General features: G+C 43.8%; 5 protein-coding genes across 13 annotated transcripts in view; 3 read left to right on the top strand and 2 right to left on the bottom strand.

The window, feature by feature from the left end:
• Positions 1-610: 610 nt before the first annotated feature.
• uri1 (URI1 prefoldin like chaperone) lies at positions 611-7,728 on the bottom strand. The gene is made up of 11 exons (XM_062390141.1): positions 7,274-7,728; positions 6,212-6,246; positions 4,923-5,001; positions 4,589-4,724; positions 3,272-3,363; positions 3,132-3,192; positions 2,843-3,041; positions 2,512-2,755; positions 2,266-2,417; positions 1,647-1,887; positions 611-1,292 (listed from the first exon to the last, which is right to left on the bottom strand). The coding sequence occupies exons 1-11, from the start codon at positions 7,343-7,345 to the stop codon at positions 1,101-1,103; spliced, it is 1,503 nt and encodes a 500-aa protein (XP_062246125.1). The 5' UTR covers positions 7,346-7,728; the 3' UTR covers positions 611-1,100.
• A 1,840-nt stretch (positions 7,729-9,568) lies between these two features.
• On the top strand, positions 9,569-11,534 carry zgc:112052 (protein C19orf12 homolog). 2 transcript variants are annotated; one of them, XM_062390212.1, is made up of 3 exons: positions 9,569-9,692; positions 10,044-10,204; positions 10,363-11,534. In XM_062390212.1, exons 2-3 carry the CDS (start codon positions 10,045-10,047, stop codon positions 10,626-10,628), a joined length of 426 nt encoding a protein of 141 aa, XP_062246196.1. In that variant the 5' UTR covers positions 9,569-9,692; position 10,044; the 3' UTR covers positions 10,629-11,534. The 2 variants fall into 2 exon arrangements, with proteins under 2 accessions (XP_062246196.1, XP_062246197.1); XM_062390213.1 differs by having other exon boundaries at positions 10,021-10,204.
• Positions 11,535-12,117: 583 nt separating this feature from the next.
• LOC133955390 (cytochrome b-c1 complex subunit Rieske, mitochondrial-like) lies at positions 12,118-13,647 on the bottom strand. The gene is made up of 2 exons (XM_062390211.1): positions 13,439-13,647; positions 12,118-12,841 (listed from the first exon to the last, which is right to left on the bottom strand). Exons 1-2 carry the CDS (start codon positions 13,548-13,550, stop codon positions 12,231-12,233), a joined length of 723 nt encoding a protein of 240 aa, XP_062246195.1. The 5' UTR covers positions 13,551-13,647; the 3' UTR covers positions 12,118-12,230.
• Positions 13,648-13,921: 274 nt separating this feature from the next.
• On the top strand, positions 13,922-18,383 carry rxylt1 (ribitol xylosyltransferase 1). The gene is made up of 6 exons (XM_062390817.1): positions 13,922-14,132; positions 14,279-14,467; positions 15,352-15,454; positions 15,574-15,888; positions 15,995-16,165; positions 16,944-18,383. The coding sequence occupies exons 1-6, from the start codon at positions 13,985-13,987 to the stop codon at positions 17,344-17,346; spliced, it is 1,329 nt and encodes a 442-aa protein (XP_062246801.1). The 5' UTR covers positions 13,922-13,984; the 3' UTR covers positions 17,347-18,383.
• Positions 18,384-18,655: 272 nt separating this feature from the next.
• srgap1a (SLIT-ROBO Rho GTPase activating protein 1a) overlaps positions 18,656-27,248 on the top strand; it is a 75,791-nt gene continuing 67,198 nt past the window's right edge. For all 8 annotated transcript variants that reach the window (XM_062390061.1, XM_062390060.1, XM_062390062.1 and 5 more), the window contains exon 1: positions 18,656-19,281. In XM_062390061.1, the coding sequence (XP_062246045.1) occupies positions 19,218-19,281 (64 nt within the window). In that variant the 5' untranslated portion in view covers positions 18,656-19,217. The remainder of the gene's footprint in view (positions 19,282-27,248) is intronic.

Raw genomic sequence — 27,248 nt, 5'->3', positions numbered from 1 at the left:
AAGGCACAGCAGGAAACGCACCAGGAGAAACAATAATTCATGAAAAAAGAACAAATGAGCTCAGTCAGTTTCTGCTAATGGCTGTTTACAGACCAAACACACTTCCCACTGGGTAACAGGAGCAGAAATGTGTTACAATAACACACTATTAATACACAGAGTAACAGATATTTCAGAGAAAATATCAAATCTGCTCCTGATTTGGAGACTGAGATAGAAAATAAAGAGCTGTCAGCAGAATAGAGTCTGCTGAACAACAAAATACAACTTCTTCAACAACAAGTAAAGGTTTTAACTCCCCTTAGGCCCAACGGTCAAGTAAATTCAATCAAGCTGCGTCAAATTCTAAATGTGACAATTCTTTTCATGAGTAACCACAAATTATTCGCTGGGAAATTGGTGAAAATCTCAAAATTAGTTTGAAAAGTTAATGGTTTGTTTCTTGGACTAGGTCCCATCCCTTCCAGTAAGTTCCATGGTAATCCTTACAGTGGTTTTAACGTAATCCTTCCAACAAACAAACAAACAAACACACAGACGGGGGAACACATAATATCCCTGGCGTAATTAACAAGATCTTTTTCCACGAGGAAGAACGAGGAAACCACACTTTGCCAAAATCATTTATTTTCCTTTGAATTTCTATCAATAATCCTCTTTCTTTTTTTTTGTCTTTACATAAAGCTGATCACAAAGGAAAAGATACATTCATTATGCAGGTTAAGTGAAGGTAGTGACAGCTAGAGCCAACTTAAAGAGCATTACTTGAAAAATGAAAAGAAACAAAACAAGGCAGCTCATCTAGTGGGGGTCGAGCGTTAAACCTAAACTGGCGTCATTCAACAGAGGAGTGACAGACGGTGATTGGTTCAAACAACAGAATCACCCAACGCAGGGAGCAGGTTGAGAAGCAGTTACACATCAAGCAAGATTTGTTTAAAAAGGATTTAGTATTTCCCCCCCGAGAGGAGTCACATATAAGGGGAGAAGCTGTCTGTATGATTAGAGGTGAAACTGGACCAAAGACAAGTGGAAAGTAGAAAAGGAAAAATAATAATAAAAAAAATAAAAGGTTATTATGACGTGTGGATATTTGCTCGTCACGTCCGCTGCAGCCGGGCCGCTTTGAACTTGGACACCTTCTTCAGGGCCTGCTGGGGCGGGGGGGCGACCTCGGGCGCCACCTCCTCCTGTCTCCTCTCCAGTATCGTCGGCAGTGCTGGTGGAGCGATGGTCATGTGGGGCGCGGCTGAAGTCATCGGGTCCTTCTCTACCACCATACCTGAAAAGGCCTGAGGGGGGGGGGGGCAGAGAGAGAGAGGGAGAGAGAAAGGTTTGTCCTGCTGCGTCTCCTTGTTCACGCTGCCTACTGTGACTGACACTTAATGAAGGTTTGACCACAGGATGCTCCCACTTTAACTTGAAGAGGCTTCTGTGGGATTGTTGTTATGTTCTCATTAAGGGAAGTGAGGCTCCAAGGTGTCATCCCTGTAAACTGTTTCATACCACAGGTAGACTGCCGAGTCCTTCACAAGGTAATTGAGATTGAAGACCACACAAAGAAACCTGCCTGGGACCTGTATTGTCCATATACTACTAATGAAATCTAAAATACAACCACTTGTGTGTTGTTGTTTTTTTTGTACCTCAAATCTGCTGGGGGGGTGCAGCGGCCCCCCCGTCGGACTGTCCTCCTCTGTGACACCGTCGCTGGTGTCGCTGGTGGTGGCCTCGTCGTGGCTGAAGCTGCGTCCGACCAGCCGGCGCTCCTCATAGTCGGCCGCGCTGCTCTCGCTCGTGTCGCTGCACACGCTGTTCTCCCGGCTCCGGGACTTCAGGATGGACTTCCTGGGGACGGGCTCCCCGTTCTTCACGTCCACAAACAACCTGAGATGAACAACAATCAGCCGGTTGTGACCAAGGAATCAAACAATGATTCAAAGATTTATGTTTGTTCTTGAAATAGATTTCACAAAAACTACTGAACGGATTATCACAAAACTTGGTGGAAGGGCGGGATCAGGGAAGAATCCATTCAATTTTGGTGGATTCAGGAATTTCTTTCTTATTCACCTTCATTAACATTGCAAGATATATATATATATATATTTTTTTTTAATCTGACATATTTGGGGGTTCGAAATCTATGAGTATGTGCATTTGGTGCAGCTTGATTGAATTGAATGACTCTCCTGGGCCCTGCATCGACTGAGTGCTATTCTAGTTAAGTTTGATTTACTCTTCAGTACGACTGTGTGGTTTTACCTGTAAATGTCTGCTGGTGTGGTGATTTTGTGAAGCTCGTGATGGGAGAGTCCATTGTTGTGTCCGTTTTTCTTTTTCCTCTTTAATTGCTCCTTCTGCTCTTTCCTCTCACTGAACTTCAGCATGGTGTTTTTTCCTGTGTTTATCCTCACCTGAAGCAAAAGACAAGACAAAGTCACCAAATCAGAAATAAAACAGCAGAATTAAAAGAGAAGAACAAAACCTCCAAAGTCTCATCGCTCTGACCTTCTTGGGTTCGACTGTGTGAGTGAAATAGATGGTGGGCAAACAGTGGCCTTCCTCTTCCTCATCGTCCTCTTCCTGTTTCCGCTCCACTTTGGGCGGCGCTGTACTTTGAGGGACGGAGGTCCAGTTTGGCTTCGGACTCAATCCGTTTACAGGAGAAGCAAGATCTCCTTCCTTCTCCTTGTCCTCCTCTGAGGAAGAGGAAGATGTGTCCTCGCTATTCATATCTGCATTATCAGATAATCTGAAGAAAAGAATAATCCATGAATCATTTCAGTTTCTTACGAGACTGAAGTTACTGAGAAATATTCACAGAAAAAAAGTAACATACCTGTCCTGCTCATCCTCCAGCTCCTCCAGCTTCTCTAGTTCATCCAGTCTGGCCCACAGCTCCTCCTCAGTCACGATGCCCTTTCTGCTCCCTTCATCACTGCTCTCCTCCTTGTTCTCCTCTTCATCCTCCTCTTTTAAATCCAATATGGTTTCCAGCTTGGGCTTAGAATTTGGCCTGTGAGCTACTCTTTGCCTTCCTGTTAACGCAGACAAAATGGAAGCCTTGATGTGTAAGTTGGGTGCAGAACTCAACCGGGCAAATAAAATAAAATGAAATGAAATAATACCTTTGGTGACTGCAATATCGTGTCTGACCTCTTCTCTGATTTCAGCATATTCCTGTTTTCTCTAAAGAACAATGAAAAATGAATATGTGTCCCCATGTAAGCTTCATGCATCATCTTAAACGTGAGAAGACTTCACATACGGCTGAGATGGTTTCCAAATCCTTCACAAAGCCGACTCTGGCTTCAAAGTTTTTCATTGTCTTTGATAGAACGTCGAGTTCACTCTTCACGTCTGCAGGGGGGAAGAGACAAAAAGTGCATTCACATGAAAATGCATTCATAGAGAGGAACACAGACGGACAAAACCCAGTGTGCAAAACAACTTGGCTGGAGGCAAAAAGGGAGAGTTCAATAAAACATTTAACATAACAATGAAAACCAGCTGCTAAAGAGTTAAATCCCAAATAAGAAGAGAGAGGGACAAAAAAAAAAAATCATTGAAAAATGATGACACAAACAGTTCATAATATCTTCTGCCCTGAATACGACTCCGGATCATTAAATCTTCACAACAATTAAGCCCTTTTACTAATAGCAGCGGAGGGCCCTTGTTTCCATGGCAATCGGGAGCCCCTCCAGTCAGTGCATCAACTGGAAAGTGAGGAAAGGTCAAACACAGAAGGCCTGACAACTCAGCCGCTGTCTGACACATTTCAGCAAGCTCTGTTTGTATTACAGCACTTAGCTCTGTAATAGCGGGGTGGGTAGGGTCAGGAGATATGAGGCGGAGGGGAGACAAGGGGAGAGGGAGGCCGGGGGGGGGGGGGGGGGGGGGGGGGGGGGGGGGGGGACAGACGGCTGCGGATGGGCTGTGGAAGCACATTTCTGCTTCACTAAACAGCCTAATAATGTTCACATCAGAGATCGTTACTTGGGCCCATTTAACTTGGTATGAAATTTTCAGACATAGAATGAACGGCAGGCAAAACACAGACAAACGCAGCTACACCTCGACCACAGGAGAATTTATTCACGTGTGTGTTCTGGCGATGACACAGGAGAGGAGAGGAGAGGAGAGGAGAGGAGAGGAGAGGAGAGGAGAGGAGAGGAGAGGAGAGGAGAGGAGAGGAGAGGAGAGGAGAGGAGAGGAGAGGGAGGGTTGGCCATCTCAAGATTTTCAACTGGGACAGTGTTGAATAAGTGATGCAGCTTGAAACCCATTGAAATAAAGAACCTGGTGCATTGAAAAAATCTGGAACTGTGTTTACTTTCAATACCTGTGCAAAGCATAGGTATTGACTAAAGTTTCTCCTTCAGATATGTTGTGAATCATGGCACAGCTTAAAAAACCCACAGTGTATCCCTTCAGCATTCAAACATTCAGACTTGATGCAGCGACACCCTCTGCTGGATGAACAGCGGCAGTGCAGAGTGGCTGCATTAAAAAATTAAAACACGGCCATTTGTTTAGAGAGAGAGGACAGCAGACGATCTTTTCTTCTTATGGACAGACTCACGTTTCGTTCTGTGGTCGACGATTTTCTGTGCCTGCTTTGCCGAGCACTTGGCGAACCAGTTGTCGCCGAGCAAAACCGTGAGCTCGTTGGTGTGCACCAGCTTCCCGGGCATGAAGGCCAGAGGGCCGAACGGCACCTGTTCACAGAGCAGTGGACGGAGGAGAGGAGGAGAGGAGAGGGGCAGGAGGTGGACAAGAAAGTGGGAGAAAGGAGAAATGTAACTTTTAGTGTCAGAAAATAAAAGAATATTAGCTCAGCTCATGGCATAGATAAATTGAAAATGAGTCTGTGTACATTATCTTCCCTGGGCCTTTTGAACAAGGTGAGCACTCACCATGATGTCGTACGACAGTTGATCTGGTAGAGTTTGAAGACGCTCGTTCACAGCCTCGTAGTCTCCGGAGATCTTCTTCCTGCAAAACCATAGACGACAACATTGAGCCAAGAAGTTGACGTCTGTTTCAAGTTATTGTTTTCCACCATTGTTTGTTTGTTTGACTTGTTTTGGAAAGTTAAATAGAACAAAAGGGAAGGAAACCACAAGGGAGGTGCAGCTTGCTCTGTCAGGGGAGACATGACGGGACTTGGAAAAGGCCTCAAGGTGTTGCCATTAGTCCTTTGTGAGAATTTGTAGATGATAACATTATCAGTATGATGACTTCTTCAAAAGATTCATTTTGGCTTCGTCCATTACATGAACTCCTCACTACCATAACTTAGTCTTTAGTGGGCAGTAGAAATCAATGTGCAGCCAAGAAATATCGATACAGACCAATAAAAAGCCCTCGATCCGGTTGCTCTAGTGTTTGGTGGAAGAGGGTTGTTTCCCTTTCAGGCTCTTGAAAGAAAAGGTTCAATTTAAAAGTGTCCTAATTATATAACGTTTTATTTGTACTTTAAAACGCAACACAGCCATTGTGCATGTCATGACACCTGTGCTGGTCCTCTAGGTTTGATGACATCACACCTCTCCCACCGTAGCAGGGTCTAATGGCGTGCCATGGACCGCAATAAAACTTTATTGTTCACAAAGGTGCATAATCGACTTGGCCCATGCAGCAATTCATTACTGGAGACCACTGTATTGGTGCGCTGGGCTTTTAAAGCTGCTGCTGCTGAAAACGCTCCTTCTCTCCACTCAGACTGTTTCCGGGCAGCGAGAATAAACCGGCTGATTGTGGCGCACTTCAGACAAAAGCATCTGATTGTCAGAGAGGGGGTAATTTGTTGATTTTGACCAAAGCCGGCACTTTTGACAAGATGCATGAATAACACGCAGAATCCTGCCTGATTCCCCGGAAGCTAAAGTCAATGTTATTATTATAAAACATAAAATATAGACTCTGCTGCATCAAAAGGAGATCAAAAGGAGATGGACACATAAGAATTTATATTAATTTTATCATTATGGATTTTTATTCTATTTATTAAGAAAAACTTTAGAGTTGATTATTTATTTTGTTCAACTTTCCTTTATTGTTGTCTTTTTTATACATCGTTGCGTTGGTATGAATTAGCATCTATGTATCTGAATGTGTGCGAGAAAGAGAGAGAGAGAGAGAGAGAGAGAGAGAGAGAGAGAGAGAGAGAGAGAGAGAGAGAGAGAGAGACTGTGCAACTTACCAGTGTTGAATCCGACTTTCACAGTCTTTCACCACCTGTTTATCAGGACAAATAATAAATGAACACTGATATAAATAAAACACATACAAATACAGATGACCAGTTCATAAACATTTTCTGACTGGTGCTATAATTTGACGACAACTTTGTATTATTCTTTCTGCTGTCTTTATTTTTTTTTCTTTGTGGAGCACTTTGCAGCGGCTTCTTTTCAAAAGTTTTTTAACACAATGCAGACACACACATCATAAATGTCCTGTCAGAGTTTAAGAATCATCTTCATGGAAACAAAACCAACTTCAGGGGGGAACTAGGAGAGGAAAGTAGACACAGCTGTCACATCTGGGTCAGAACATCTGGAAAAACACAACCTTCACAGTGACGCACGGTGACACAACAACAACACACACTTTTCAAAGTTTGCAGAAGACACACAAAGACAAAAAGATACCAGAATAATAATGAGGAGTAAAAGAGAGAGCGAGAGAGAGAAAGAGAGAGGTTGAACTGGAGGAAGTTAAGTGTTGATTCGTGGATCTTCAGTGAAATCAAAAGTGAAAGTGAAGTGAAAGATTATCCTGGTTCCATGTTTATTTATCTTTTGTGGTTTGGACTTTTAAGGGATTAGAAGAAGAAGAAGAAGAAGAAGAAGAAGAAGAAGAAGAAGAAGAAGAAGAAGAAGAGGGGGAGGATGTGTTGTTGCCATGGTGGATTTACTGTACTAACTAACTTTAGCCTAGTAAGCTATTTTACATTTCACAAAAACACGTTACGCCAGTCCCCCCGTGTTGTGTTGCAGAAATGAGGGAAGAGACACAGTGCAACACACCTTCCTCCTCCAGGAAACACTTCAACAACAACTTGAACTTGCACGAGACCGAGAAGCAGGAAGCTTCTCGAAGAAATTCAAACACAAACAAACATGGAACAGCGGAAACAACAACGCAACAAACATGTTGCCAAACGTGCGACACAAAGCGGAACCTCGCGCATGCAAAGTTGATCCTTGACTTTTCGAGTTGTGTCGATGTGGTTGTGTTAAAAAAACAGCTGCACACTCACCTTCTCTTGTTCCTCCCGGAGCCTGACAACTCCACCGAGATCATCCACACTCACTTTACCTTCCTCCGCCATGATCCGTCCACGTGCACGACGGGAACTTGCAAGGGCTTGTGTTCCTCTCCTCCGTGTGTGTTTGTTGTTTGTTTGTAAACGAGCCCAAACAAACAAAGCTCAGGGGTTGTTGTGAGTCCTAAACAAGTGTTTATGAATGTAGCAGCAGTAGCAGCAGTAGCAGCTCGTCCTGCGACCCGTTGTGCTCGTGGTCATCAATGGGGCAGTGATGCTCATCCACAGCTTCATCCGAGGGATCATCTCACTTCAAGATACCTGCAGCATCTCCCGACAAAAAGCATCCACGCGTTTTAATAATCCACAATTAGCAGAGATCCCCCCTCGTCACTGTCACTGCGCCATGCACCTAACGTCCAAGGTCAACACGCCGGAGTTAACAGCAGCACATCCGGTTGGAGCGTTCAAAATATCACGTGAGACTACATGCCTACTGGGTGAAGTGAAACTGCGACTGAGCAGCCCTGTGAGAAGAGTTTCTGTTCTTTTTTTTTTCATTTACATTTTTACGTTTATTCCTCAAGATAATGAGTTTCATAACTAATGAGGAACTTGTCGTTGTGTAATGTGTATTCTAATTTTTGGTACCTTTCGTTGCTGTGGCTTTTTATGATCGGGGAAGTTGTTGTGTGTCCGATTGTTTTCTTTTTTGTTGGTCGATATTGAATTACAAAAGTGTAAATAATAATAAAAAAAGTAATATTTATATGATGCTCATATAGAGAGCATCGATGGCCTACCTTCTGATCCACAAATGTCTTCAAATCTAGATTTTGAAGAAAAAAAAAAACAGTGTTCTGTTTTAGCAGATTGGGCGTCAAGACTTCAGCAGAATGCAATAAATATAAAATCACCTAAAGAGGATAATGGTCAGTGTTTATTTAATGACATAACACCATGAGAACAATTATTAATTTATATAAATTTGTGAATGTACAACTGTTTATCTATCTATCTATCTATCTATCTATCTATCCATCCATCCATCCATCTATCCAGCCAGCTATCTAGCTATCTAGCTAGCTATCTATCCATCTATAAGGGTTCATTCTTTTATTTTGAAGTAAGACCCTTGTAGCTTCCGTTTTTCAGCTGTGTGAGAAGAGCTTGACGCAGCCGCTCCTCCGTGTGTCCCGGGGTATTCTGGGTAAGTGAGGACGGTTTGCTCGTATGTAAACACTTGTGATAGAGTAACATGTCCCACGTGATCATCACAGATACATATAACATATTAATGTCAGTGAATGTAAACCTATATGTAGTCATCTGCCCTAAGCTGCACAAACACAAACACACACACACACACACACACACACACACATGGCAACACAAACACAATACAAGTGTGTCCAGTGAAATCTTAAACGGACACACACTGATCTCCGTGGAGCAGGTGTCATGCACAAGTTTGTTTCTAGGACATTTATGTAAGATCAACCATGGCCTCAGCCCCCTTCTTCCCACACGCTGATTGGCTCTCTGCGATGCCTTTAAATGCTGTTTGGAAATGTCACAATTTCCAGCTGTTTCGATAGCAAACGATTCACTGTGAAACAATAACAAATAATACATTTATAAGTGAGAGTATAAGAGTAACCTTGCATCCCCTAATTTTAACATTTATGACCACTATTATTTTGACAAGGCAAAACATCACCTTTAAGAAATTAAAGGGGCTAATGGTAATAATAATGTTTACATTGATTTAAAATATTTGGCGAGCAATTTTCAATCATCACTCATGCATTTCAAAATTATTTAAGTCAACTTCAATTTATATAGCTTTAAACTACCAAGGGAATCATTAATAAAGATGTTTAAGTGAATAGGATGGGATCACGAAGCCCCTTGTTATTTATTTCTTTATTTATCAATTCACCTCACGTGACCAGTTTTGTAGGTTCATCAAAATCTGCATTAAATTAAGAGACTTCTAGGACGTCCATATCAATTTATACATTTTCTAAAGGTAGTTCTATTAGGTTGATACTTGATTAATCCCAAAGGAAGATTAAGCATGATAATGATGTACTTATTCTCTCATTTTCAACATCCTTCATTGTATTTGTGCAAAAAACTCGTGTCTCTAATCAAGCATGTGGTTAGCATTATTTAAAAATATGACACTAAACCTAAATAAACATGTTGGTCGTAAGACCAAAGTAGAGAAATTTCTGAATGTCCGTGAATGCAACATTGTTTCTGTTTTTTTTTTCCCATGAAGCATTGCGAGCTCAGGAGTCAGGGGTAGCCGGTGAATTCAGCCTTTGGACTGAACACATCATATTTGACTTAATGAAATAAAGAACAGGCTCCACGGATATTCATGAGGATTTAAAAACACAGTCAGGTAAGTGAGACCCGCTCATATAGTTCCCATAGCCTCCTGTGAATGGAGGTTGTGTATACAGGGGTTTACAGATGCCACTGGGTAATAATAGCTAATGTTTCAATATGCTCTCTGATGCAATCAATAGAATCCAGCTGTTAAATAATAGTATATTTTGTTAAATTGATCAGAAAACATACATTTCTATACGTCAGGCTCATGTTTTAATTAGTATTCTGTGTATCAGAGTCGTATTAATTGTGTTTGATTCCCTGATGTCCTACTCTGTACTTTATTAACATTACTTGCTGGATCATGAAGTTGTCCTCTCTGCTTTTGTCTCCTCAAGTTTTAAAAAACTCTGGATCCCAGTATGTGTCAGCGGGTCAATGATGTCATGAGGCTGTGTTGTGAGTTATCTGCCAATCAGCAGATCCAGACCACGGTGAGGGGCTCGGGGAAGGGGGCAGCAGCGGCCGGGGGACTGGCCTTCGCCGGGGGGCTGGTCGGGGGTCCTCTGGGTATTGCAGTGGGTGAGTGAGGAGGAAGGAAATGCAACTTGTGTCAGCATGACTCATTTTTTACAAGCTGGAATCTCCCTGTGTAATCTGAACTGTTATCACCCAGGTGAATGCTTTACTACAGTCGCCTATGGGACTGTTGATCAGATCAATCCCCTATCCTCCTGCAGGCGGCGCTGTCGGAGGCCTCCTGGGCTGCTGGCTGACCAGTGGAAAGTTCAAGCCGCTGCCTCAGATCCTCATTGAGCTCAGTCCCCAGCAGCAGCAGAAGCTCTACGAGGACCTGATGGTCGTGCTGGGAGACGTCCAGTGGACGGACATGGTGCAGCTCTCCGCTCTGGTGATGGGCAACGCCGCCCTGAAGCAGCAGCTGACAGCCGCCCTGCTGGGATACGTTACCAAGGAGCTGCAGGGCGAGGTGCACTACGTGGACTAGTGTCTGTGGAACACACCGGGCGACATGACTCAGAGGCCTCAGAGCTCAAGAGGAGAAAGACTTGAGAAAGAATGTGAACTGATTTTATGAAGCTGGAGAAACATGTGAAATCCTGGTAACACTGGTTAAAAAACCGGTAAGCACATTATAACCTTGTGCCAATGGATTCCTCTCAAACTTGGTGAAAAGACAAGAACCCAATACATTTTAGCACAATCCCGGAAAAAATGCGCAGATAAAGGTTTTCTTCGTCTTTGAACCTTTCATCAATTTCCATAGGAATAATTAATCGGTCTTAATTTTTGTTTAAATCAAGCACATTTAATTTATTGATATTTATGACTCTGTGCCATTTTTTGTAGCTAGATTGGTTTCAATGGGACTGTTGGGCCTTCCTGTTGGTATATACACTCTACTGAGTGGGATTCTGGTTATACATTCAAACTGTTGTTTACGAGAGTAAACATATCATTTGCAGGAATCATTAATTAATTAAGCGTGTAATGGTTCTGATGTTAAAAGTGACTCTGATTGAAGGTCTGACCACATCAGCCTGACTGCAGCTACACTGAAGCACAGTTCTCAGAAATACAGGTACAGCCCACTGTCGTATTTAAATGCAATGATCATGTACAAAGTGACTGTACAGTGAGACATGTTTTTTTGTTTGATGTGCATTACTCAAGTACAAGTGAATATTTATTTTTTACTTTGTGTACAGTATATTATATTGCCATCACCTCAAGTCAAATAATGAAATGCTTTCATCAATAAAAGCAAAGAAGAAATTGAATTGATCGATTTCACAGGTTAATGCTTACACTGTAAATACACTTACACTGCTATGGTCATCACTAGTGTAACCTGGTCAGTTCGAGACAAACCCAATAAAAGGGAAAAATCTCAGTCTGGTGTCATTCCTCATTGTGTCTGGGGGTTATATTCTTGTGCTCTGGCTTTGTCCCACAGTCCAAAGACATGTAGATTAGATCAATTGGAGATAAACTCTCCTGTAGATGTTAATTTGTCTTGATATAGTTGCTTGTCTCTACTGTACGTAAACTCTGTGATATGCTGGTGACCCCACCTCTCACCCGATACCCAGTAGATGAGCAGTATAGATAATGGATCAATGTAACCTTCCTTACACTGACGATCTCACAGCCCCACCAGAAATGAGCAAAACCATTTTTTAACACAGACGTGGGAAATGTAGGGATTTTAAACGTTAGCTTGTCTGTGTGTGTGTCTGTGAAGATGGCACAACCAGAGTTAAATTAGACCTAATCTTTATTTATTTTTTAACTAAGGGGCCAGTGTGCCGAGGTCCACTGACAGAACAATGATAAGTTAATGGGATGTGAGCAAGTTGTTTCCTTTTTTCCCTCATACCGATACAGATTTGCATACCAGGTGTATATATGTATATAAGGTGAATACACATTTCACTGCTTGTTGGATGTCTGTGAAGGAAGGATACAATAAAAAATAAGGTTGGAGATATCTCTTTATTAAATATACATACTTTTTGTCACCCCCAGCTCTTTAACATCGCCATTTAAAAATAAAAATTACAGAGGATCGGCCACTGAGCTCCAGTATTTATCCAACAACGACTGTGTCTTCATCAGGGAACTCGTAGTAGGGAACTTCCAGGTTCAGAGGAGCAGGTCCCTTCCTTATTCTTCCTGAGGCATCGTAGTGGGAGCCATGGCAGGGACAGTAGTAGCCTCCCCATTCTCCGGCGTTGGCGATGGGAACGCAACCCAGATGGGTACACACGCCAAGGACGATGACCCAGCTGGGGTTGATCACTCTATCCTTGTCGTGCTGAGGGTCGCGCAGCTCCGATAGGTTCACAGCTGCCTCTGAGGCAATTTCCTTCTCCGTGCGGTGGCGGACAAACAGGGGCTTTCCTCTCCATTTGAAGGTCATGTTCTTGCCTTCGGGGATGTCACTCAGCTTGACCTCAATCTTGGATAAGGCCAGGACATCGGCGGACGCACTCATGGAAGATACGAACTGGGTGACCACTGTCTTGGCTGCATAGACGCCCACCATGGTGGACGCTCCGGTGACCAGGTAGGAGAACACCCTCCTTCCCTCACTGCTGTCCTGGGATGACTTGTTGGGATCTGCGACATCAGGGCGACGGTAGTCTCCAAAGTCAGGAATCTTGATGTCTGTGTGAGCGAGGCGGATCCCGGCAGGAGCTGGAAATCAGAAGCAACGTGTGGACAGGACATTATTCAATTTCTTACTAAATCATTTATTGCTCAATAATGGACAAGTAGATGTACAGTGAATGTTCAGAGACACACAAACTCTGTGTTGGTTTGTTTATAACATGGTCTGTGTGACACGTCGTCCTTTGTCCAACGCAACCTGGACAAAGAACCACTAGGATCATGTAAGGACATGACCCTACTGGTGATTTCATGAGCGCTATATTTAGACTGTAGCTGGAGGAGTGCGGTGTTATAAAAGGTCTTTGAAATCTCACTATAAAGATACATATGAACTCATCACTTTAACTATCTGCTCAGACTTTAACCACTGATCACGTCAGGGATTGCTGTTACACCACCATACACGCTACTTCCTGTTAGCTACAGTAGGTTGTTAGCAATAGCGTGATTTAGCAGAAAAGCACCACAGAATAATAAAATACATAAATTGTACCCATAGCACACAAATGTATCTCTAAGCTGTCGGTTATAATAGTGTTAAAAGTATTAACAGTGTTTAACAGTTACATATGTGGGTATGTAGCAGTCCTGGCTAATGTTGTTAGCAGGCGTCGCCCTTACCAGCAGCGGGCACCAGCTCCTTCGCTCCGGGGAAAACCAGGCTTTTAACGGAGTGTTTCGCTGCCTGCAGGTGAGGGGACAGAGCCCCGGACCGGGCGGCTACAGACATCATCTCTGCTCCGAACTACTGACACTAATACCCCGCGGTAGGGGACACGACCTTCCGTTAACAAACGCTGCGTGTGTCACCGTGTTCTGCGTTTCCAGAAACTAGCTCCGACTCAAGAAGGTTCCGCGTTACGTCAGTCCGTAACGTAGCGCCCCGCTAGTGCCTATTCTGTAAAATAACTTTGTTATCTAATTTTACATTTTATAATTAGTACTATAAATTAAAAACTACATATAGATTTTGATAATTGGTGATTATATTAAATAGAATTGTATAAATATAACATAAACACAGAAATAACGTAATTTTATTCAGGCATGTCTCTGAGGCAGCTGTATCCAGAGGTCCTCGTGATGTAAACAAGCGGCCCTCACTCAATACGGTCACGGGAAACACAATGGGGACCTGATAGGGGGGGAAATAAGAAAAAGAAAAAGATGAAAATACCAAAAAGAAAACTATTCCTCCTTATTATTTTCGCGTATGTGGCCTTTTCACTGTACGCGGCCTATAGTGTCTTCTTCAGCAGTAAAGTAATATCCCGTGTTCACAGGGTGGTGCAGAAAGAGCCAGGAGCACCTTCCGGTACGTTTTCTCCACACAGCCATCGTATATAGCAGGAAAATAAATGGACACAATCGTCACAAACCAACAGCTAGAAACCTTTCTTTTATTTCCTGGTGGTATTGAGGTGTTTCCACAATGAATGCATGGTGTGTTGTGTGTTGCAGGTGTCGTCAGAGATGGCCGTGCAGCGGCTCCGTTTCTTGCAGCAGACTGGAATCCGTGGGAGGATGAACAGGTGGAGTACAACTCTGACCTGAACAAGAAGAGAGTCGCCTTCAAACAGCATCTGGGCCGAATCGAGAAGAGCAAAGCCCAGAGATACAAGGTCCAGGTCTGGGGTAAAGCGGCCATAGGTGAGTTGTGGTTGAATGGAAGATGCACAGCAACCGGTCAACACGTTAGCACAGCCTACTGATGCATTTAAATGCAGAGGATTGTGTAGTATGGGGTAATTTGATGTGCACTTGCCAAGTTGAAGTGAATATTAAGTATATTCTATAGCCACCACTGAGTAAGTTCCGAAAATTAAAGGTTCAGTATGTTAGATTTAGTGACATCTAGTGGTGAGGTTGCATGTTCTAGCTGAACACCCCTCACCTCACCCTTCCCTTCAAAACATGACAGAGAACCTGTGGTATTCGGCAGTTGTCTTAAAAACTCAAAAGGTGTTAAGTTAGTCCAGTGTGGGCTACTGTAATAAACATGGCAGCTGTGAGTATAAAGTATGTAAATATAAAGGACAGATTCCAGAGGAAAGAAAACAACAATTTATACAATTTCGGTGATTCCACATTGGAGAAAAACATCAGTAGGATTATTTCATATTCAATCTCTAACCCTAACCCTAACCCGTTTAAGAAAATTCTCAATATTTGTGGTCGTCCAAAAGTAAAGAAAATATACTTAAATATCGAGCAAAGGTCTATCTGAGTAAAAGTCCACATAAAAGAAAGAACTTCAAAAATGTCTAATAGAAAAATACCTCAATATGTTTTAAAAAAATTGTCAGTATAAGTATTTTTTTAATATAAAAGTTCAGTATATTTTATTCATCATTATTTATGAAAAATGCTGTAATTGTAAACAAAACCTTTATATCTTTAGCTTGTGATACACAAGATGTTAAACAGATTAATACTCTGCTGTGGAAGCATGGTAACATCGTAATTGCGAATCATGGTACTGAGTAGGTTAACATTTTCTCACCAGGAGTATTGAACCTTTATTTTCTCCTCAGGACTTTACCTTTGGGAACACATTTTAGAGGGACCCCTCAACCCCACTGACAAGATAGCGCAATGGCGAGAGGGGCAGCTGCAGTCAGGAAAAATCGATTTCAGGTAATAAGTTACAGATGGGATCATAATTCACAACCTCTACCTAATAACCGCTGATATAGGCATAATTCTATCACATTGATGTGGTGCTTCTACGTCCCCTCATACCTTTTTGTCTTTAGTTTCTACACAGGTCCTGCTGTGGTCCAGGGCCATGTCCCTGTGGACATGCACAGCCTGGTCCTGGTTCTGAACGGTCGTGAAGAGCAGAAGGTCTCTTACTCCACACGGTGGCTGGAGCACGTTCAGACTCTGGTTCAGTCCCGCACCGTGCTGCACGTGGCTGTGGTCTTGTTGGGCAACGAGCACTGCAACAACGCCTGGATCGGCCCCTACCTAAAGAGAAACGGGGGCTTTGTGGACCTGCTGTTTGTGGTGTACGACAGCCCCTGGGTCAACGACAAAGATGTCTTCCAGTGGCCTCTCGGTGTTGCTACGTACGTCCTCCCTTAGCAGTCTTCAGCATCAAAAACTTACACCATGTCTTCTTAAATAAATACCATTATCTAATGTGTTGCTCCGCTTTTCCTTTTCTCTGTGCAGATACAGACAGTTTCCTCTGATCAGGCCCAATCCCCAGTTGATTACCTCCAGCAGACCATACCTCTGCAACTTCCTGGGAACTGTGTACAAAAATTCCTCCAGAGAAACACTAATGCAGGTGCTAAAACAGCCGGGCCTGGATAAGGAATGCCTCACCACTGCCAGAGAGAAGTGAGTCATGATTCTTTTCCTACTGTATCTGACTTAACCAAATATTATTAATGATAATTGTTTTTAGCATGTTGTTGAGTATTAGTGCTAGAGTTTATCTTGAAGTAAAAATAAAAGTTTGTTACAACCATTAAATATCCTCTAACTTAGTAAACTGTCCAATGTATTCAAAGCTCCTGAGCCCGTGGAAAATACTTTTACCAGAGTGTCTTTTAAATGTCTTACGGGATTGCTCCTTACATTTACAAGTAAATTCCTTTGTGTGTTCATGCCTGGGTTTCTTTGCTGAGCTGCACCAGAGGGATAGAAACACCAAGTAGGGATTTGGTACAAAAAAGACTTGAATACGAGAAAATTCAGCTTAACAACTAAATTTAAACGATCTGAAAAATGTCCCCACACATTCCGGGTTAGGGTTAGCTCTTCATTTGGACTTGATGGTGTTTTTGTAGAATGTAGAACATACTCTGGCTATTTTATTCTGCTTTTGCCAGGTTTCACTCCTGCTTGTGACATATTATACATTTTTCTAAATGTTCTTATTATTTTATAAGTTAATAAGATATACAACTAAAGAAAGGCTGTGTTTAAAATAGTCATGTTCTTATTATTTTAATAAGAACATGACTATCTAATGCTATACTATCGTATTAACTTAAAAATGGAATTGAGGTGAGAGAACTACTTACGGTCTTGATGGAACAGTAAAGGAACATAGTGTCTGTCTTGTGTATTTATCTCAGTAGGTTAAGTGTTCTCTCTTCCCTTCTGGCCTCAGGTGGCTCCCTCAGGAGACAGGAGACAGTCTGAGACACTATCAGACAGCACTGGCCCAGAGTGAGCTCACCCTGTGCCCAGTCGGCATCAACACAGAGTGCTACCGCATCTTTGAAGCGTGCTCTTATGGCTCGGTGCCCGTGGTGGAAGACGTGCTGACTCCTGGCACCTGCGCGGCAGGGCCCGGCTCCCCCCTGCGTCTCCTCAAAGCCGCGGGAGCCCCCTTCGTCTTCATCAGTGACTGGAAAGAACTGCCGGCCATTTTGGAGAGGGAGCGAGCGATGAGTCAGGAGCAGAGGGTGGACAGGAGGAGGAGGCTGCTGGAGTGGTACGGCAGTTTCCGTCAGCAGATGAAAGAGCGGTTCACCGAGGTCATCGAGGAGACCTTCTTCAAAAGCGCTTGACTGCAGCTTAATTAACAAACCTTTTCAATATCAACAGGGATAACATTTAACAGTGAATTGTTTACTTTATTGTGGAAGAACGTGATGTACTACTGGAATAGTGAACCTGGTGATGTTCGGTGTGATCCTCGTGCAGGTTATTATTAAACGATTATGTTTTAAACTTGTCAGTTTCAGTCCTGTAAACGGACTCGATGGCGTTACTATATATTTATTATTTAAATCTTTACGATTTGTGAAATGTTCAGACATTTGGAGATAACGGATGCTGCCTTTGCTTTTTAAAGTAATTACGTTATTATAACTGTTTCATATCTTTGTTTATACTTTCTTAATATTGTCTTTTGAGCAAATACTAAACATTTAGTGTAGAATGAGAAAGATTGTGTTTTTAGATCTTGTTTTGAAAATGGTACATGAATCTATTTTGTATTGTGAGCCGCTAGAAAACATATGTGGTGTATGTGGCATGTTCTGGTCAGAACATAACAAAACAATAATTGTTTTGTGTCTATTTATTTCAGTGATGTGCTGCATGGGTTTTGTTTTAGATGGTGCAATTAAAATGAAATGGAGTTTTGTCCCGAGGAGACGTCAGTGGAGGGGCTTGTCCTGTAGCTTCAAATCCCCTGCAGAGGGCGCCGTGGACCGGTTGATGTTTCAGCAGTTACTGTTTTGATTAAAATGTGAAGCTGAAGCTTTTTGAATGAAGGAGAAAAAACATCACTACAGATCAAATCATGTCATGGGGCCTGAAGCATGTATTAGGTGCTATGTGTTTACAATACTAAATAGATATACCATATGTGATAGTATGATATATTAGCTGTAACACACAGCTACAGCTGTAGCCTGTTTGAATGCATGGGTGTAAGAATACTTCAATTTGAACCTCATTTGTATTCATACTTCATATCCCTCCTGGCAAAGCAGTGGATATCCTTTTTTTTTTTTTTTTAACTATATCCCATGGGACGTTAATGTATTGCCTGTTTATTTATTATGAAATAAAAACAATAAATGGCTTTTATATCACATCTCACACTGAGGAAAATCTATTTTGTGTAAAGCAGAAGTTTGGAGTTCCAGTGGATGTTCCAGTCTGCTCCACTGGTGTTCACTGGTGTCCACTGGTCCCTCCCTCTCCTTCCTCTCCTCTCCCTGCCTGGCTCCGGCTGCCGTGCGCTGCAGCCCCGTCTGCCTCTGAGCCTGCTGGGAGTTCTGTGCGTGTGTGTGTGCGTGTGTGGAGGGGGGGAGTCAAAGAGGGAGAGACCGTCGAGGGACAACCAGTCAGCTTGGGGGGGGGGGGGGTTGAGGAAGTGTGAGTGTGCGTGTTTCCCAAGAACTGGGAAACCACTACGAAAACCTACACGCGCGCACGAATCAATCCGACTTCGCAGACCCCTTTTTCCCCCGGACGCGTTTTGCGCACCACTTTTACGCGGAGCTGTGGGAACGTTCCACGGAGACTGAAACTTCACGACTGTGTTTGCCCCCCCTCTTCGTCTTCTTCTGTGGTAGCAGCAGCTCTGTTGGCTGTTGCGCCGGCCGCTCCTGCAGTTGCGTGGATCCATTGGTTGGAGCAGGATTGCGCATCGGCCCCGCCGCGTCTATCCGCTGGTGATCCACAGGGAAGCGGAACAATGAGGGACTGAGTCCGCGTCCCTCTCGCTTGTTGCTGAGTTAAACCCGCTCGCGCTCCGGTTCCGTGACTCTCTCGCGTCTTTTTGTTTTATTTTTTATTATTTGCTGCTGCGTATTGGGGGTGGAGGATGCGTCGGCTCCTGTAGGATCCCGCTTGTTGACAAACATTTTACTTCTTCCCTCCTCCTCGCAAGAAGTTTGTCCGTGCGGACACGAGAAGACAGAAAATGTCCACGCCGAGGTTCAAAAAGGATAAAGAGATAATCGCGGACTACGAGAGTCAAGTGAAAGGTAAGAGACATGTTTAGGAACCGGGGAGAGGCCATGAGTCATTAGAAAAAGTTGTCCCCCCTCTTGTAAATGTGTTTATTGCAAAGCAGACGGGAACATGTATAACTTCAATAACCGACCTTCATAGAAACTAGCTAATAAACTTCCCATGGTGCAGTTTTATGGGATAAAATATTCATGTGTGCAATTCAATGGAAGTGAAAGGTATTATCAAATGAAAAGGAATTGCTAATTCCCTTCAGGTGTGGTTCTTAATTCTTTTGTTTTACTTCTTTTGCACGTGAAAGCCTCTTCAAGTGCTCAGCCCCCCCCCCCCAAAAAAAATGAAAGACAGCTGGAGATCACTATCATTCTATCATTCACCAATCAAATCATCTGCACTCAGATTGCTTGTCCAATCAAGTTCCCCTCGATTTATCTGCTGGCACACACATGCTGCCATTACTGCTTGGACTGGTGCAGTTTTATCATGTAGTTAACAACCTGTTATGAGCCTTTTGGAGCTGCCGCCTTGTTCCCACAGCAGGATCCACTGAGGAGCACAAGTTCAGGCAGGGCTCATGTGTGTGTGTGTGTGTGTGTGTGTTGCTCAGGGGCACATCAGAAGAGCTGGGTGCCCATGCTGGGGTTCTATTTCAGCTATCCTCCCCCGCCCCTCTCTGTGATGCCACATACTCCTGCCCCTGGTGCCTTTGGTTTAAGTGGGTGATTGCCAGGCACCACACTGATGCTGTACCACCCTAACTTATCCTGTGTCCCCAATTGAAGCAGCCCCCCCCCCCCCCCCCCCCCCCCACATACATACATGCAGAGCAGAGCGGTAGCTGGTTCCCAGTCCACCCAGCACAGGAAAAGAGTCAGTCGCTTCTCCAGGGGTAACCATGGGGACATGGCCCCCAGCCACTCAGCTCTGCTCTCCGGTTCTGTTTGCAAATACCACCTATTCACCCCCCCCCCCCCCTCCACAAAACCCACAGGACAGTGAGGAGGAGGGGGGGGGGGGATAGGTGAGCAGGGGTCGATGGGGATTAGGGAGGAGGAAGGGGGTCGATGTCGCTTGTAGGAATTAGAACACAGCATGTGGCCGAGCACAAGTTCTCATTTGCAAGGAATGTTCAGCAGCACCCCCCCCCCCCCCCCTTTTCTTCTCTACCGTGAGAGTGACTCAGGGCTTTTAGTCGATATTAGGGGATGATGCACAGTCATCGGGTGTGCTGAACGAGAGATTACGAGGCCGCCCATTTGTCACGCAGAACCCAGCGGGGTGATAACAACAACAACAACAATAACAACAACCTGATGATGAGAGGAGCTGTTGCTTGATGGGACCACCGGAGCCCCAGTTAATAAATGTTACCTTGTTTTGTTTTGTTGAAGATGCAGGATTTGGTTTTTGAGGGCAATTCACTGGGGCTCACCGTGCATTTTAATATTGTTCTTGGGATACATTTTTTTATCAAGCTGAAGAGAACATCACAGGTAGCGGGGAGTCATTTGCATAAAATACTCTACTGGTATGTTTTGCAATGCAAATATCTTGTGGGTAGTCACTTTGAAGGGTGCTTTACTATCAGATCTGCTTTATTGATCCCCGGGAGAAACCAGGTCTCATTCCAGTTCTCCAACCGAAAATAAAAATATATATACAGACCAAAGACAATAATAAATAGAAATACGTAATATAGATAAGTATATAAAATATGTGTGTTATGTGGATTATACTGCTCTACATAAATATTGTCTGTATTATGATATGCAGCAGCTAAGTGGTTATTGTAATAAATTCTGGTCAGTGTATTGGAGGAGCTGTAAAATCTGATGGCCACAGACAGGAACGACTTCCTGTGGTGCGTCTTGGTGGAGTATGTCTGTAGCTAAATGTACTGCTGTGCTTAGCCCGCACGTCGTGAGGGGGGTGGGAGACGTTGTCCAGGACATCCTGTGAGTTGGACAGCTTCGTCCTCTGCTGACACCGCTGTCAGAGAGACCAGCTCCGCCCCAGTAACCTCGCTGGTCCTCCATATCAGTTCATTGATTACATCCGCCATGGAGGTTATGTTTCCACTGCTGTTTGCAGGATCTTGCAAAAAACGCTGAGCCCTGGTGGACTGATGGGATATGGATCAAGGTCGAGACCATTTAACATCTGGAGTCAAGTTGATGCACTTTTGGGACATTTGTATGTGTTTCTCCCAATTCCCCAAAACAAATGCAGAGATATTGATGAACATTTAGTGCTCATATCTGTCAACAGATGCCATTTAGTGCGTATCTTGACAATTTTGTTTTATAAGTTTGATCTCCAAACTTTCTCATCCAACATGGCCATCGTGGCCAATCAGCCTTAGCAGACCTGTGAACCTTCCGAGTGCTCTTTTCCTTGACTTTATCACAAAGATCTAATGAAACCATGGGCAGACATATTCAGGCCAAGTGTATCATCTCTACTAAACCTTTATGTTTATGCTTGTTGTATAACAAGTAGGTCAGAGGACTTCTGCAAACACAGACACTGTTTATTTGGGAATAATCGCCGCCAGGCTCATTAGCAATTCAGCAGTTGGTAGCGTGGAAAAATGCTTCGTAATGTAGAAACATGGCTTTTGATTCCAGTCGACATAAAGTGCTCTGTTCCCGATCTCACAGCTGTAAAGCGTTTTATGAGTGAAAGAAGTTTTCGGTGATAATGAGCGGGCGCACATCTGGAGTGAAGCTGTGATAGCCAGAGGTAGATTGTCGAACAACAAGCAGCCCGGAAAACAGCTGGAGCTGATGTCAGATCTTCTGGCCTTTTGGCTTGTCTGTATCGTTGCTGAACAATCTGACTAATTCTCACGATATCTGTCACGAGGACTCGATATTACTAGATATGTCTCGTCTTGCACAGCCACATCTAGAGCCTGGAGCCCTACTTCCTGGTTTTTATAGGGGGCATATGCACCACGGTCATGTGCCACCGTCAAATTACCCAGCAGCCTTTCTGTCTGTGTTGCCGTTTTATACCCACCTGATTTCAGTGTTTTCCAGAGTCGCAGTGAGAGAGATTGTTGTTCAAGTCAGCAGATGTGAGGAATTTAATGTAATTTTCTATGGTGATTGTCTGAAAGCCTCCTTACGATGGTTGACACTGCCCTTCCGAGTCTGTCATTTGTCATTCAGCTGAAATTCCTACCCTAACCCTTTTTATCCTTCACCCTCCCACAGATGAAAATAAGAACTCATTTTGACGGTTCAAGGAAACGTTCCTTTTCTGAAAACAGCTCTGTGGCACCAGAATTACAATTTTGCTAATTGCTTTAATTGGCATCTACATCAAGACTCGGCTCGTTTTTAGGAAAAACAAAAACATTCAGAAGATTTGGTTGAGACAGTGGAATTTGTTAATTTGCTTCACAGTGCCCGTCGGCTGCTCTCAATTTAAGCCATTTTAAGGCCGTGGGTACATCTGCATGCTCTGCTTGGCTCTGTGTCTGTGGATCGGGGCAAAGCAGTACTGCCCTTGTTTTGTCTCGGGCAAAGTGTTGCTCTGATGTCAGTGTGTGGCTCGCTGATTGTGTCTGTGGGGGTCGCGACTCCACGAACTGGAACCCTTGAGCTTCTGACAGGGCTCCTCTCCAGCATCATCATAAAGCCCGGCCCCTTTGACCTGCCCTCACTGTCGTTTGAAATCGGAGCTCTGCTCTGCTGCGTCCTCAAAGGGAGGGTTCTGCAAATGTTAGTATGCAGAGGGATTAGCTGCGGTTGTGAATACCTTTCAAATTAACAGAATTTGTCTTGTGATTTTTGTTCTGCAATTAAAATCAGTAATAGTAGGAATTGTTTTTGTATAATTGTGTGGCAGAAGATGAGCTTGTATGTGTAGATAACTTTGTATCACACAATCCAGATGTCGTGCAAATATGACATCTGGAACCGGCTGAATCTGGGCTGTAATTATGTTTAAACTGGTCTTTTGTGGATTTGAGTGACATAAATCCAGTTCAGCATCAGACATGTGACATGTGGAGGGTGTGGTGCACTGAAAGTGGAAGCTAAAACCTGTACATTTATTATTTGATTCACACATGCAACATATTGAAATGGTCACCATTTCATGCTTGATGTTTTGGGGTAAAATCAATAGTTAGAATTTATAAGAAAACAAGTTAATGACATCTTCTGGGACCATTGCTACAGTGATTCCCTGAAGCCAAATGAAATGTCCTGGGATATTGAACACAATTTCCTAAACTTTCCTCCTCTTGGCCCTGCTGTCTTCTTTTTCTTTATTTTGCTCCTTAAAACATCTTGGTGAGATTAATATACTATTTCAAGAAGTAGAATTTAGCAATTTCATACAGTAATCTCTCTTTATTACCATGAATTGGCCCATATTTATGTGAACCTTGCTTGCTTACACTGAATTGTTTAGTTAAACACATATTGAAATTGGAAACTCATCATAAATTAGCTATTGTTGTCAAACCTCAGTCCCCTGGGTCTAAGTCCCGTGTCTCAGAGTCACTCATCATCACTTCTTTCAATGTGTTGGTTTTTAGAATAAATATAACGAGGTCGTTTTCAAACCAGCCAAACACTGAAAAATGAAAATAATGATTCAGAACAAAACAGAGATTTTAGAGCATTACAACACGCCGGTGCATTAAACTCCATTCCTGCCATGCGAGCTTGATTCTCAGTGTGTTCCCAGGCACTGTTTCCTTGGGAGCAGTTATGTGTCAGCATCTGTCGCACCATGCAGGCTTTCCATTTTACACATGCATTGATCTGGCTCTTTAACTACCTCCACCACTGCTGGCATAAAGGTGGAACAGTGAATGAACAGTGCTGGCAGAACAAAAATCCAGACATTCCCGCATTCAACGTGTTGTGTAAAAGTGGCTAGTGACAAAAACACTTTGAAAGTTCTTGATGTTGGTGGGTCTGAGAAGCTTTCTGCTAAAAGGTGTCAGAGGTGTTAATAGAGTCTAAAGGTTGAAAGCCCAGTGGAATCCTAACACATCCTGGAGCAGCAACACACCATTCACACGCTTACCATCTGATTTTACCGCCCCATCTTCCAGAAGTGATCGTAGCATGTTTCCACCCAGTGGTGTGGCCTGGGGTGTGGTGTTAGTGGTTGTTTGTATACGGGCTTGCGCTTTGCATGGGCGGGTGAATAGTTATTGACGGAACCATCTGTGGCCACTCGCCCTTTTTGCAGTTTAATAAACTCAACCGAGCACAAGCGAGGTTTCACGTCCCCTGCTGTGCTTTTCATTGTCCCCACAAAGGCCACCAGGACATTACTGCTGCCCCCCCCTGACCCTCACCTCCCCCTTCAAGAAAAGAAGCGAAACCAAACCCTGACCATTCCCCCGCATCCCCAAACCAAACAGAAAGGCTGCAATTCACGAGGCACTACTGCTGCTGAAGACAAAAACCAGAAGCTCTGTGAATTGTCTGCAGTTGTAACCAACACTGGTTAATTCAGTTTCTTCTCAGAAGGGATCAGATCCAGCCCAGTGCAGCGTGACGCCGACTGAGACGGTTCTACCCATGAACACAGCGAAATGTGAACCATTCTTTTGACTGAAGTGGCTGCACATGACATGTTCTGCTGCTATTCCCCCCTCCAACTCCAACCCCACTCTCTGCTGGTGGTGTTGGGGCATGGGGAAGAATCCCACCATGGGACCAGCATGCCTGGTAATGAGCTGGATGAGATTCAGTGAGTAGCTACGGTGCATTAGCTTATGGGACGTACTGGGTGTTAATTGAATTGGACGCTGCTTAAAAACAAAACACAATAATTAAAACTAAGGGGAAACAGTGAAATGATAAAAGGGAGGTTTAAGGCAGCTTAGGGAGATTTTGGCTTCTCCCTGGACAACTTTAATTCCTTAGAACCAGTGCTGGGGCCCAGCAGATGGATGGACAGGAAGGCAGACAGACACAGTTTGACCATCAGGCCAGGCTGCTGCCCGCCACCCAGTAGGGCTGGATTAGGAGGAAGGAGACTGGGGGGGATGGGAAGGGACAGTATGAGGTCAGTGCAGAAATAAGTGAAGGCGGATGTCGTAAGCCTTGACTTGGTTGACTTGTTTTAATCTGTTTCTGTGTGTGTTCAGCCGATTCATCTGCCGGCCGTAAGCCGTTTTCTGCATTAAGCGGTGGCGAAAGCTTTTTAAGATGAGTGTAAACATGCTATAAGCAGAGACTCTCGCCCGTTCTTATTTCCTGCATTCACTTAAACAATGTGACATCTGCCACCTGGGCTTCCTCTTCTCTGTGTCAAAGGTTTTTACTCGCCGTGGAAATCTGTTCACAAGCTGTGGCTCGCTCCTTGGCTCAGGTACTAATGTCTTTAATCAATGAGTTTTCAGGAGTTCCTGTTTCTTCACGTACTCCCACTGGAAAAGCCTGGCAGTGATTACGTAATTGTAGTAAGCATAGCTAAATTATCAACTGGCGTGCCTATCAGTCTTTCAAATCACTATTGGCATTTTTACAGTCCCACAAAACAAACTAGTTTTCCTGAAATGAATTGGTTGTTTAGTTGCTGAACCATTCACCTCGTTTCAAACTTAAAGCACTTTATTGACTTTATCTGATCGTGGGCCCTCAGCTGTGTTTGTATATCTCTCTGTACTTCTTATACGAAACATGTAATACTTGGAAAATAACCTTAACATGTTTATAATCTTATCTAACCTTATCTAATCTGTAGAATTTCTACAATAAATGTCTGAGAAGAAATGCTCCTCTTAAGAAGTATTCCGATTCTTACATCTGATCCCATTTCAAACTAAATTAGTTCTCAATGTCGACAGTACAACCGCTTTTCTCATATATTATATGTTATGGGACTTTATCTCTCTCAAAGTTGATAACATTTTCTTGCCAAAACCCTGTAAATTACAGCATTGAACCATTAATGTCTGCCATCCATAAATTCTCTGTCTCACACACACACACACAGACAGAAAACAAATTTAGACATCATTTTTGGATCTGATAAAATCGAGGTGTTAAATGAAGTTTCCGTGAGGTGTAAAGTTTCACACGGCGTTTGTCCCTCCACCCTCTGTCGTAAACTGTCTTCCTATCCACCCCCTTAACACTGATGAACAGAAGTTTAATTTACTGATCTGGTCCCCCTCATCTCCTCCCCCACTCTCCTTTCTTCTACCTTGACCCCACGACCTGAGGGAATCAATAGCTAGAGAAACCACCCCTCAAGGCACGGCTGCTACGTTGGGCTGCCCCCGAGGAGAAGTTTGAGGGGTTAATGGTGTTATAAAAATAAGCGATCAATGAAACGTCAACCGGAGGCTGAATCTCTTTTGCATCTGTTACCCTGACTGAGTATAGCTCAAAGCTAAGACGCCAACGCTCTGGTCTTTTATTTTGAAGTTGTATTGCTGCGGACACGCTGACATGTCCACGTCGTTCAATGTGGACACACAGTCCTCCATATCGGGTCTGTTTTTAGTCGAGCGGAGTGGAGCTGGACAAAGTTTCCCATGGTCTCAGCTCTGAGCTCATCGCCCTCACAATAGAGGCTCATTGTGGGCTGCAGCAGGAGTGGGCCCGGGCCGAGCTTGCAGCCATTGGTGGTGTTCTCGCGGCCACAGGCAGATCTTGTGAGTTCTGGCCTAAACTCTGAGCCACACCACCCCCCCCCCCCCCCCGCGATGGTAACTGTGGAGCCATGCTGTCGTTCCAGTAACACATACGTGGGGTGCTTGCGGGTAAAAAAGCCATTTTACAGATAAAGATCTCTCTCAGCCACGACTGCTCGTTGTGTCCTGCTCCCGTGGTCACACATGGAGAAAGTCTCACTCCTGCTTTGCCTGCTTCATTTCCCTTCACACTCACTCAGTTCCCAAGTTTCCCCGTGGCTTGCATCCACGTTGAAATAAACTAAACGTGACAGATGAAGCTATGTATTTATACCCCCCACCACCCCCACCCCACCCCTTTCT

This window comes from Platichthys flesus, chromosome 6 (genome assembly GCF_949316205.1).
Source record: "Platichthys flesus chromosome 6, fPlaFle2.1, whole genome shotgun sequence".
NCBI classification, from domain to species: Eukaryota; Metazoa; Chordata; class Actinopteri; order Pleuronectiformes; family Pleuronectidae; genus Platichthys; species Platichthys flesus.
This window is presented reverse-complemented; position numbering and strand designations above follow the sequence as displayed.

What these genes read in the sequence shown, in the direction of transcription:
- uri1 (XM_062390141.1), bottom strand. Translation starts at nt 7,345, where the DNA reads ATGGCGGAGGAAGGTAAAGTGAGTGTGGATGATCTCGGTGGAGTTGTC. An exon ending in ATTTGGAAACCATCTCAGCC is followed by an intron (nt 3,193 to 3,271) that starts GTATGTGAAGTC and finishes ATTGTTCTTTAG; the next exon opens with AGAAAACAGGAATATGCTGA. An exon ending in ACACCAGCAGACATTTACAG is followed by an intron (nt 1,888 to 2,265) that starts GTAAAACCACAC and finishes TGTTCATCTCAG; the next exon opens with GTTGTTTGTGGACGTGAAGA.
- zgc:112052 (XM_062390212.1), top strand. Translation starts at nt 10,045, where the DNA reads ATGTGTCAGCGGGTCAATGATGTCATGAGGCTGTGTTGTGAGTTATCT. An exon ending in TCCTCTGGGTATTGCAGTGG is followed by an intron (nt 10,205 to 10,362) that starts GTGAGTGAGGAG and finishes ATCCTCCTGCAG; the next exon opens with GCGGCGCTGTCGGAGGCCTC.
- LOC133955390 (XM_062390211.1), bottom strand. Translation starts at nt 13,550, where the DNA reads ATGATGTCTGTAGCCGCCCGGTCCGGGGCTCTGTCCCCTCACCTGCAG. An exon ending in GGAGCTGGTGCCCGCTGCTG is followed by an intron (nt 12,842 to 13,438) that starts GTAAGGGCGACG and finishes TCTGATTTCCAG; the next exon opens with CTCCTGCCGGGATCCGCCTC.
- rxylt1 (XM_062390817.1), top strand. Translation starts at nt 13,985, where the DNA reads ATGAAAATACCAAAAAGAAAACTATTCCTCCTTATTATTTTCGCGTAT. An exon ending in CTGGGGTAAAGCGGCCATAG is followed by an intron (nt 14,468 to 15,351) that starts GTGAGTTGTGGT and finishes TTTTCTCCTCAG; the next exon opens with GACTTTACCTTTGGGAACAC. An exon ending in CTCACCACTGCCAGAGAGAA is followed by an intron (nt 16,166 to 16,943) that starts GTGAGTCATGAT and finishes TTCTGGCCTCAG; the next exon opens with GTGGCTCCCTCAGGAGACAG.